General features: G+C 44.2%; 1 protein-coding gene across 1 annotated transcript in view; it reads left to right on the top strand.

Moving 5' to 3' along the window:
* The first annotated feature begins 484 nt into the window (after positions 1-484).
* The window catches only part of rassf5 (Ras association domain family member 5), a 32,377-nt gene continuing 21,059 nt past the window's right edge, over positions 485-11,802 (top strand). Inside the window, exon 1 of the mRNA XM_007561244.2 lies at positions 485-1,433. Within this exon, the coding sequence (XP_007561306.1) occupies positions 638-1,433 (796 nt within the window). The 5' untranslated portion in view covers positions 485-637. The remainder of the gene's footprint in view (positions 1,434-11,802) is intronic.

The following is an 11,802-nucleotide window of genomic DNA, read 5'->3' as shown; positions in this document are numbered from 1 at the left end:
ATATTCATGAAACCTGACCATTATATATATTATACATTTTTATTTGTTGTTGTGCATGTGGACCATGAGTCTGTTGAATAAATCATTCATATATAAAGTCAGATTTTCTATAATTAAAAATCTTACCAAGCGCCTCTCTTGTGTTAGGTAAGTTAGAATTACCCAAATTATTTCTGTCTGCTAAATTCCAGAAAAGTTAACGAGGACATTGTTTTTTTGTGTGGTTTTTTTTTTTAGATATTTTTGTAGCTTTCCTCTAAAGTTTAAAAAGATAAAGTGTTAACTCGGGGAGGATAACTTCTACTTTCAGTATTAGGGAGTAATTCAGCATTTCTGCTTGTTTTGTCTGTGGAAAAAGGAGGCAAAAACACAAACCAAATCGTCTAGTGAACTGTTTCTCAGAAAGTTTCGGGCTCTCTAGTGAAAACCTCAGCGTGAGCGAGAGCGCGCCCCCGACGCTCCGAACTGTGGCGCGCGCCCGGCATTTAATGCTCCTGATCCCCCGCGTCACTACGACAGATTTGTCACTGGCGGCAGCTGAGTTTACATTCGGCGCACGGACCGAAAACACTCAGCTGCCAAATACCTACACACTCCCAGCAGCCAAACACACAATCATTACGGGGAGCGCAGCGTAATGGCGTCTGTGAGCGTGGTGGGGCAGCAGCCCGGTCCACACAGATTGGACTCGGAACCGCCGATCCTGCTCTTCAAACTGTCCGGCACCAAGAAGAAAATCACGCTGCCGAGGAGGTCGTCCTGGGAGAAGATGATGCTCGCCGGGAGCGGCGCGGAGAGCGGCTCGGACGCTGCTGAGGAGGAGTTGCGAACTCATCCTTTACGGCGTCCAGGACCAGCTGGAGGGATGATGCCCGCGGGAGGTTGCGGTGCCTCAGCCGGCCTCCAAGCGCCACGTAGCCCCACGCAGGATGGACAAGTGGGCAGCTGCGGCAGCGTTGCCCGAGGGATGGCCGGGCACATCACCAATGGCTACATGAGGTGTGACCCAAACCAAAACACGAGTTGTCGCAGGGGGGGATCGCCGAAGGAGCCCGGAGTCTGCGCCATGCCAAGCGGCACGACTAACAGACCGAGGAGAGCACACCGGCACCGGGACGGGTCGCACGGGAGACGGGGCTCCCGGAATGGAGACGGTCACAGCGGACAACAGAGCGATTCATCCGCGGTCTCGCCTCCCGGAGAGCGCCGCGGACTGCCGCTGGAGCGGCTCACTCAGGGCAAGACTGGGGTGGTGAAGCTGGCCCGCACCGAGCCTCACCGCAGGGAGGCCTGGTCCATCTTCCCCCGAGAGATGGACCCCCGAGTGAGGGCAGAGAGAGGTGAAGGACACCGGTTCGAGACCAAGCCAGTGAAGCAGGACTGGTGTGACGCCTGCAGCAGACAGATCACAGCGCAGGGACTCAAGTGTCAAAGTAAGTGAAGCCTTTTGTGATAATAACTGAAGACTGTTTTAGTTACACGTGGTTCCTAATCCTGCATTTCACTTGATATTGAAAAAAAATAAATAATTTTTTTCTATCTGGTTCAGTATGAGTGAAGGGCATCCAGGGCAAGATGACAAACTGATTTCTGCTGATGTTTGGCCACAGGGGCGGTCCAGATTTGCGTGGGACGACTTGCGGAATTAGATTTAAGCTCAATGCTGATTCAAATTCTTCTGTTAAACATATGACAGCACACAGTTGTTTCTTGCTCGTGTCACAACTTACTCTTATTAGTCTCCAGTTATTGTCCACAAAATCATCGGACTCTATCAAAGACGCAGGTGGCAGCACAAGTGAGTTCCAGTAAATTTGCCATTTGAATTTTGCACAGCTCTGTTTGTAGAGGAAAGATCAGTATAAATTGCGTGGCAATATATATATATATATATATATATATATATATATATATATATATAGCGTCAAAGTTGCATGCAGTCAAAGCACCTTTTGGGGCCCCCTGCTGGGCTGGGGGCCAGCAGGAGGAGATTCGCTGAGCTGCAGCTTAGGTTTTGTGCCTTGGGTCGACTCTGCTTATACTCAAAAAAAAAAAAAAATGGAGCATGTCGATAAGTGTGTTGGGTATGGATATATCCAACCACATCACGCCTCTGACTGAACCAGAATCCTTCTGCGTAAATCCCTTTATCTTGTCCAGCCAGCTCTGCCTCCCAGTGCTCCCACTCTCACCAGAAAGAAACTGGAGGACAGAGACTGGAATTCATGCTGCAACAATAAAATGCTGCAAATAAAGAGACGTTTTCTGCAGCTTCGGTTAGCGGCAAGAAAACATGAGACCTAATGACATGTTGGGGGTTTAGTTTACTGATTGTAATGGACTACCTGAAAGGTGATAGCATTTTTTAAAATATTTTTATTTTTTTTTTAAATCACCTTTTTTTTATTTGGACTCCTATTTTCTGAAACAAAGTAGTCATTTTTAAGAAATAAATCGAAATGCCAGGAAACCCCCCCTTGGCCCCCCATCTGATAAATTAAGACACATTGATTGTAATTTAAAAACCCACTCACAAAGGGGGAAACCCTGTTATTTGACTTGTTTTTTGTAGAAAGCCAGGCCACCGCTTGATCTCTACCGTGGGACAAAGAAAGGTTTAGCCAGGCTAATTTGACCTGGTCACGACTTTACATGTTTACAGGCAAACACGCCGCTGCTGTTTTGCCGCAAACAATTAACTCAACACCAGCAACCTTTGTGAGCTCCACGCCACCCATGTACTGTATACGTGAACGTCTGTGTGTAAATGTGTGGTTGCTGAGCAAGCATTGTGTCAGCAACAATCTGTGACAGGGAGGCTGCGTCTGCACAGCAGCGTGGGATAAACCAAATAGAGGACTGATTGAAAGTGATGAAAGAAGGGAGTGGAGAAGGGAACAGATAACGAATCAGTGAAAAAAAAAAAAAAAAGGAGAAGTTGGATTCTCTGAAAAAGTGTTGCTAACTTGACGAGAATGGAGAGAGACAAAGGAACTGCGAGAGGAGAAGAGACCTAACGTGGATGCGGGATGGAAGAAAAGAGCGCGAGTCGGTCCAGCACTACTGCGGAGCTGTCTGATTTAGTGCGCCATCAGCAGGAGCTCACTGAAGCAAGAGCGGAGATTACTGGAGCATTAATCACACGGAGGGGGACACGGACGGACACACAGTTTCCTTCACAGCACAAGAACTTCTTTCTTTGTGGATCAAAGAAAGTCGTTACAAATCCCTGTACAAGTGTTCACATTTCCTCAGGTTGAAACAGCGAGCCAGAGTGTATTTGATTGGCTGTTGACGACACAGACACTTTGTTTCAACACGGCCTGAGCCAAATAATGAGGCGATTTGCAGGACTCTGGATAACTTGACTGGATAGGTGGGGGGGTGAAATGTTGTGTTGGAGATAACATTGATAAATATTATGATGACACTGTCAGTTGCCACACACTCCCATTTTCTCTATTCCTCTCTGTCTCATCTGCGGCTGCGTCACCCTGTGACTTTTAGCATTTTGGGCCGTGTCATTAGCGTCTGGTGTGAGCATTTCCTGTGAGGCTACTCCATTCACTTGGCTAAATATTGAATTAGCATGTAAAATGCAAGTTAACAACTCCTGGAATACAGTAGCCAACAATTACTGCGCTCCAATCAGTAACTTGCAATGTGAATATTGCACACAATGATGCAGTGACGGCGAAATATTTATGATAGTTTGTGGTGGCATAGACCATTAGGCAACAAGCAGCATTGTAAAGACCAATGAAGACAGCAGGCAGGTCAGTGACGGTGCGCTGTAGAGACGTCTGCAGCCGGATTAGTGCATAAAACCAACATCCCAAGGTCTGAGCTTCTCAAACAGTGAGTTACTAGTCGTTCACTCAACAAATCTCATGTCAGAGTAGCAGGAAGGCAGCGAATTGTTCAAAGTATATGGTTGTGATCTGACAAAACATAAAAAAAAAAAATACCCTTCAGGGGTATGAGAGCTTGTGGAAGGCATAGCAGCCCTGCTTTGTTGCCAGCTGCCAGTGAACCTCTGCTCTCTTCTTCTGTGATGCTATCAGAGGTGAGAGTTCTGCAGAGTCCCGAGGGCAACAATACAAAGTCGGTCCTTTCGGGGGTATGCTCAGGAAAGAAAAGCAAACAGACGTATCAAAATAGCAGCAGCACACACGGAGATGTAATTGCCTCTCCTCTACTCCCATCAAATAACAGGGGACGAGAGACGGAGATTTGTAGCCATGAACATTATTCTGCGTCTTTGTTTTGGTCGCTTTGCTCCGTCGGCACTTCTCGGATTTATTGCCCTCCCTCAGTGTGCTGCAGCGTGCTTGCAGAAGTCGGTCCCACTGGGACTCCCGTGGCATTTTGCCCCCCCAGAGGAATCTGCCCGTCTAACGTCGTCGCCCAGCCTCGTCGTCTGACTTTTATCTTTGTGGGTTTAGCTTTTTTAGTTTTTATTTTCATTCCTCGTCTTGACAGTTAGATGAGAGTGTCACGGGTGATATAGCGCTCCCACTTAAAAAACACATGACAGGCACTGCACAAAAAAACAAAAAAAAACTGCACCATGTCTTTTAATTTGACTGTAACTGGGCAGAAAATGAAGCATAGCTCACTCAACCCCATAGGTTTAACGGTCATAATCTGTTGTTGAGTCAAGAGGCATGCAGACTTATGCTGAAGAGAAGATTTTCAGCTCCATAAACTGAACAGAACACGAGCAAACATGAGCAAACTCACTGACCCCAGCCATCAGTCAGAGAGCAACAATGCAAGAAAAAAAAAATCCCACTCAAAGCAGTAAGCTGTTTCTCTTGGTTTTTAAGCACAGTGGACTCCTGTCTAGCCACAGTTCAGAACTCAACCTGACACCAAGTTATTCGCAGAAATAATCCACCTTCTCACGGAAACCTCCATTGAAATACCTCGGCGCAGTGCGAGTTAACACATTATTGGCTGGCGTCTGCAAAGCAGCCAATCCAGGAGGGCCATTCATTTTTCCTGGTGCTGGTTGGCTGTGTCTCCCAAAAGCGGAAATAATTAAGGGTGTTGATATCTGCTTATGTGTAGCACTGAGACTGTTTCCACTGTGTGTATTAATGGATATTAATTTATATTTGGCATCCGAAGTATTGAAACAGGCAGTTAGATGTGTTTGTAGAAGGTCTTTAATGTATTTGTGGATTTTAGCTATTTGCAGACAGTTGTGACCCCTACACTTTGTGAACAGTGGGGGTCCACTATAATCTGATTATTTATAGTCATAAAAATACTAAAATTAGATGTAAAATAGTACTTAATTGTATAGAAATTTTTTGAAAATTGTTCATTAAACCCCATTTCCATCAGTTGTGTTTTTCATCTCCATTTGTGGAACATTTTGGCCTCTTGTGAATTATGAGCAGTTGCCTTGCAGCAAGAAGGTCCTTGGTTTGAATCTTGAGCAGAAACGTTTGTGCATGGAGTTTGCAGGTGGTCCTAGTTCAAGCATTGGTTCTCTCCAGATATTCCAGCTTCCACCCAAACATAAATGTAGACACTTTGCCTTGGTGTTTTTTTTAAATGCATTAAAATTCTAATGTTTAATGGTTTGCATACAGTACATACAACATAAATCATGTAAAAATTCAGTAGTATAAAAACTCTTTATCTGGGTTATTTCATTTAAGATGTCATATCAAATGACATCTTAAATGTCATTTAACATTAACAGTGCGTTTCCTTGATTTAATTAGTAGATTCTCGTCATCTCGGAGATTTGAGTGGGAATGGTCTGGGAATGGCAGCCACTTTAATCCCAGCTCTAAATGTCTTCTGTCTAGGATTAAATCCCAGGAATAGAGTCGCTGGGATTACAGTCAGATGTCAGATTAATATGTGATTTAATGTTTTCAGGCTCTCATACTGCTGTGGATCCAGAGCTTTGACTCCTGGATTTTGGTGGTCTCCTTTGTTCGGTCTCATGCTTCTACACAGCCACATTTTAAGCAGTAGCTACTTGAAACCCGCCGGTTAACGACGGGGCTTAGCACCCAAGCAGCAGAGGAAGACATGTAATGATCAGTTACATCTTAAAACGTGCATTAAGAGTTCGTTCGTGCATAATTAAGCATGATTATATATATTTTTCACTAATCTCAGATGGGCAATAACCATATTTAACATCGTTCCAGACCGTAAAAGCATTTCAAGTGCTTTTTCATCATGGCCACACAGTCTGTGCCTAAAAGTGTTCTTTCTAAACCATTTCATATTTTTTTTCAGCTGAAAACAGCAGACAGCAAACTTTGTAAGTGATGACCAAAATGATTTCAGTTCACCATTTAAAATCTGCTGCACTAAAACAAATGCAAACTTCATATTTTTATTAATATTTTCATTATTAATAAAAATACATCCCACTGCCACCTAGACTTTTGTTAATATGAAGATGTTGATAGCTAATGTTTTTATTTTTTTTTTGTAAGGAAAATTGCATGTTTAGTGTTTTACAATTAGGATTTTAGTGGAATCACTTCACAACCAACTTAGCCGTATTACAGTTACGGCTATTAAAACCTGTGCAGTTTGCTCTTTTTTTTTTTGCACATTGACCCGGTTAACAATTAGAAAAACTAAATAAGATTGTATTTTTGGGCATCACTTGGAAACTCAAATTGCTTTTGCATAATATTGAGTTTAATAGTTAGTTTTGATGCAGACAAATTGGATTTTAAGTTAAATATTGGAGTATGTTCCATTTACCTCACAAGTTGGAACTGAGATCTTGGAATGTCGTCACTCCCAATTTAGCCGTTTTCCCTTGCAAATTGAAAAGCCAGTGGAGCTTTGTATTTGTTGTGCACAGTGCAAATAGACAGTATGTTACAGCAACTATCAATACCTGTTATGCATATCTGAGACATGTCGGAATTTGAAATGCATGAAATCTCAAACAACACTCTGAATTTAACATCACCGCATGGGAAGCTCACACACTGCCGCAGATCCTTCATGGTTCTCTGCCTCTTGTGTTCTCTCTCTGTGACTTTCCAGATATCTCTTCAGGGAGTTTTCAGTGTGATTTTCTTAAACCGCCATCACCTCCTGATCCAACCGCTTCCTTTAGTTTGCACAGTGTGGGTCTTGAATCAAGAACCTGCTCGACCGTTTCACGCTCAGAAATCCCCACTCGAAGGGAAATATGGGCGGAGGGGAGGTGTCAAAATGGCACGTCAATCTCACGTCTAGAGAAACTGGAAGACGACACACATTTCAGCCTGAACTTTCCATCAGAGCTAATATGTCTGGCAAAATCTGCTACATGAATATTCTACTGTGTTTTACTTTTGCGTAGCCACATTAATGCTACCTTTACAGTGCTCTAGTGCAAATTAAATGATTGCAGAGTGGATGGAAAATGAAAGAAAAATCTGAAAACAAGTAATGTGCATTGAAATTCAACCGCCTTTTACCTATATCCATAAATAAAACCTAGTCCAGCCAAATGCCTTCAGATATCAGTCAGTTATAGTTAGTGTGTATTTTCATCTCAGTACAAATCCAGCTGTTCTGTGAAGGCCTGAGTGAGCAAACAGCATCATGAAGAGGAAGGAACACAGCAGACAGGTCAGGGAGGAAGTTGTGGAGAAGTTTCAAGCACTTTTACATTATAAAATTATATATCACCCTTTAGGCGTCTCGCAGAGACCTGTTCAATCATTTAAAATGAAAAGATCACGGCACATCTCAAAGCCTGCTGAGAGATGGCTCTCCACCTAAACCTACTGACCCGGCAAGAGGAGCAAAAAATGGCAGATGCAGCCGAGAGGCGAATGGTAAATCTGGAGGAGCTGCAGAGTTCCTGTTGACAGGACGACTCACACAAATCTGGTTCTTTATGAGACAGAGTCTAGAAGAAAGCCAGTGCCAGGAGAACCCATGTTTGGAGCTCGTCACAAGCCGCTTTAAAACATGATGGCGGCAGCGACATGCTGTGGGGATGTTTCTCTTAGTAGTGGCTGGAAACCTGGTCTTTTAGTAGAACCATGAGTCTAAACATACAGTCAGAGCTGCATAGTGATGCTTTAAAATGGCCTAGTCAAATCCTAGATCTAAATCCAATTGCAAATCTGTGGAAAATTGCTGTTCAAAGATGGTCTGCATCCAGTCTGACTGACCATTTTGCAAAGACAGGCTGACACTTCAGTCCCTAGGTGAGCAAAGCTGGTGGAGACTTCTATAAAGTGTTGACAGAAAAAATATTTTTCTTTCCACGTCAGAATTGGGCACTCCTTTGTGTTGGTCTATCACATAAAATACAGAAATCTGTGGTTGCTGCTTTGCAAAATGTTTATAAGTTCAAGGAGTAAGGAGGTTTTCTTGAGATCTAGCGCGTACAGAAAGCTGCATCTCCAGTGCCGTCTGCATTGAAGAACAGTGGTGACTTTCAATGAAGTTTATTTTTAGGATGCCCTTGGCTGGATACTGTTCTGAGGACTGCAGAGCTGTCTTACACCAGAGATAGCAACATAAAAATAATGCATTTCCTCCACCGGGTACACAGATTTGGACAGCTGCTCCATCGGTGCAAAAACCTACTTTTGACGACCTTGCTCGTGATTATGTAATAATAACCGTGAGTGGAAGCGGTGAGCACATCGCCCTGTTTCTCCTGTTTCAGAAGTGGGACAGGAGAAGAAGAGCTCCATGTGGCTCTTCTTCTTTCCTCTTCACAGAGCATATTAATAACCGACGGACCACGCGTCAGCTCAACCCACACGATGCGTTCGCTTTGCACAGACGAGATATTTCACTGTTGTGGTGCGAAACAGACTGGCTGACTCACTTCCCCTCAGTGAGGAGACTGAAAAGAGGGATAAGAGATGAGACAGTGTCAGTGATCGCCTCTCTGGAGTCACAGAAATGGCTGCTGAGTAAAAATCGATCACTGGTGAAGAGGAAGATATTTTTGTTGTTGGGGAAAAAAAAGAGGAGAGAAAGTAGCAGAGGAGCTTCAAGAGGAGTGTTTGTATTTGGGGGCGTCTGTCTCTTTAAGCTGGCTGGTTGGTACTGCAGAGTGTGTGGGTGCTGCAGCAGACACAGAGAGAGGATGAGGGAGCAGTGGCAACAGCAGGACGAGAGAGGAACAAGCCATCCGGCACAGATTCAGGTCTCAAGTCTTCACGCTCAGGTGTGAGGTGCACCGTTCACGAGGTGGGAGCATAGGGGACTCTGTGCGGAGAACAGGTGGAGGGGTGGCAGAGCGTGTGGAGAGGGGGCTGTTTATTCGGAGCGTGGCACCGGTGGCAGAGTGGCTCCGCTGGGATGGCAGAGGGGGGCAGCTGGTGGGCTGGCGCTGGGGCAGCCCACAGAGGGACAGGGTCAGCCGGCGACAGGACAGGAGATCCAGCGATGGCTACACACACCGGACGGTGCCCACCGGATGGTGTCAGCATGCTCCATCCATGGCACAGATAGCACCTCTCCACCCGGGGCAGGAGGAGGGGGAACGGGAGGTTGGGGAAGGTCTGGGGCGAGTCGAACCGGTGGGGAGGACGTTTCTGGGCGAGGTGTCCTTGTGTCTGGAGGAAGTCAAGGGGGATTCAGAAGTGAATGCCGGTAGCGCGTGCTTTGGCCATGTGTCACGGCGGCTGGGGCGGCTGCTGAAGAGGCTGCCCAAGTCTCGCTCCTGGAGCGACAGCTTGAGGATCCTGCGAAGATCGTCGTCTAACGGATCCCTGCTTACCAGCTCAGGTACGACAACGGCAAATAAAAATCTCCTCGGGTTTGTCATGATGAGAACAGGAGTCGGTACTTTGAGGGAAGCGAAAAGGTTGATGAGTAGACAAGTTGAGCGGCGCTGGCCTCAGAGGCCGGCTGTAGGCCAAAATATTTCTGTTTTGTGTCGACCGTTCTGTCCACTATTGAACAGCCATGCCTCGAAACACCGTGTTAGCCTTTGTCTCCAAAACACTACTGACTGACCCATTCCTGCTGCTTTTTGTGTAAGAGAAGATGGCATCTACTCACCACATTCCAGAATCTAATAGATATGTAATTGGATCAATAAATATTCACGTATTTAAGGATTCTGATGAAATTAGAAATAACTTAATTAAATACAATTATCGATAGTAACAAAAATAGGATTTTTTTGTAAATAAATGTAAAAATTCATATTATACTATTTTTAATCTATTATGTGTTCATAATTATACATTTTATAATTATTTCAGTGTTGGCATCATCATACGGGGTTAAATTGTAGGAAACCATTTTATGCCCCATTTTATGTTATTAAATATAAAATGTTTGTTTTTTTCTTTTACATTTCTCACATTTAATTATTTTAAAAAAACTTAGGTATTAATTATAATACTTTGCAATTTTATTGAAGTTATCACATAAAAGGTATTTAATTTCAATGTGACACTTTTGGCCTCCCATATGTTTCACCCATCATGAGTGCCTGGTCGTACACTGGTAGGAAACAACCAAGTGAAAAAGGTCAGCTGGCTGCTGCAGTTGCTTTTGCACCTCCAGAAAGTCGCCATCTCACTCAGACGGATCCAAAACACACTTTCAGTTTGAGCCTCTAAAATCCCCTGTAAGTGAATTATGATATTGACTTTGTTCTGTCTGGCAGAAATTTGAGAAAAAGATGGATCCTACCATAGGCTGTGCAGCATCGATTTTCCCCCATGTTTTACCCAAATAAAGGACTGAGCTAATGTGTTTTTTTTTTGTTTTTTTTTCTTAGAGGGCGATGAATACATGATGTAACATTAGCCTGAAGTGCGACCGGGGTGAAAAGAGGCAGGGAGCGAATAATGGCTGGATGCTGCAGATTCATTGATTCACCCACAGACAGAATGACACAAATCTTTAAAACAAAACGGTGGCTTCAGCCCTTTATTGTGTGTGTGTGTGTGTGCGTGTGTGTGTGTGTGTGTGTGTGTGTGTGTATTTGTGTGACCTTCTGTGTGAGTGCGATAAAACCCTGACCAAACATGACTCAGGGAGCACTTCTTCACCACCACTCAACCTGAGTGACGTCATGCTGCAGCCTTCAAAGCCTAAGAAGCAGCTTCACCAGCGCAGGCTCACTGCAGACTGATAAGGGCTATTTATAGTCGGCGTTCCCTGGAAGGAAACCCACTTAATCCCTTTAACGAATAAAAACCGGGACAAACTGGACACTTCACTTCTTGAATAGTTTATTCCATTAGGATTTCTGCATATTTGAGTGTTTGCAGACATTTATAAAAGATGTGGTTCAGAAAGTTTTAACATGTTTTAACAAGTTTTAACATTTTAGCATGTGGAGAAATTCGAAGGTTACTTTGAGCGAGAAAGTGATCCCTTTGATCTCATAAAGTGCTAGCAATAAGAATCCCGCTGACACACACACACACACGCACGCACGCACGCACGCACACACACACACACACACACACACACACACAGTGGTTTGTTAAATCCGAGCAGAGACATTTCTGCTGCAAACTAAATTGTGCTTTTCCAGGAAACACAGTGGTCTAGAGGTTTTCATGGGGTTTTCTAGAGTTTTTTCTGTATGAGTATGCGCAGGCTTTGAGGCTAACTTTAATCGTCTTTATAATATCCTTTCACTTCCCAGTGTAAACAGTGAGTTCAAAAGGGATTTCGAGTAAAGGTATCTCATCCCTTAAACCTAATCCCAAAGCAGTTCAGCTGCAGGTTGAGTGGCTGAAGCGTTAGGGCAACCAAGAACTTTAAGAGTGAAGCTCACTGCTTTCACGGTATAAGACGAGCGCCGTGTTTATTGGCACTGAATAA

Source organism: Poecilia formosa, unplaced genomic scaffold (genome assembly GCF_000485575.1).
Source record: "Poecilia formosa unplaced genomic scaffold, Poecilia_formosa-5.1.2 Scaffold124, whole genome shotgun sequence".
In the NCBI taxonomy this organism is placed as follows: Eukaryota; Metazoa; Chordata; class Actinopteri; order Cyprinodontiformes; family Poeciliidae; genus Poecilia; species Poecilia formosa.
Note: the sequence above shows the minus strand (reverse complement) of the source record. Positions and strands in the feature narration are given on the sequence as shown.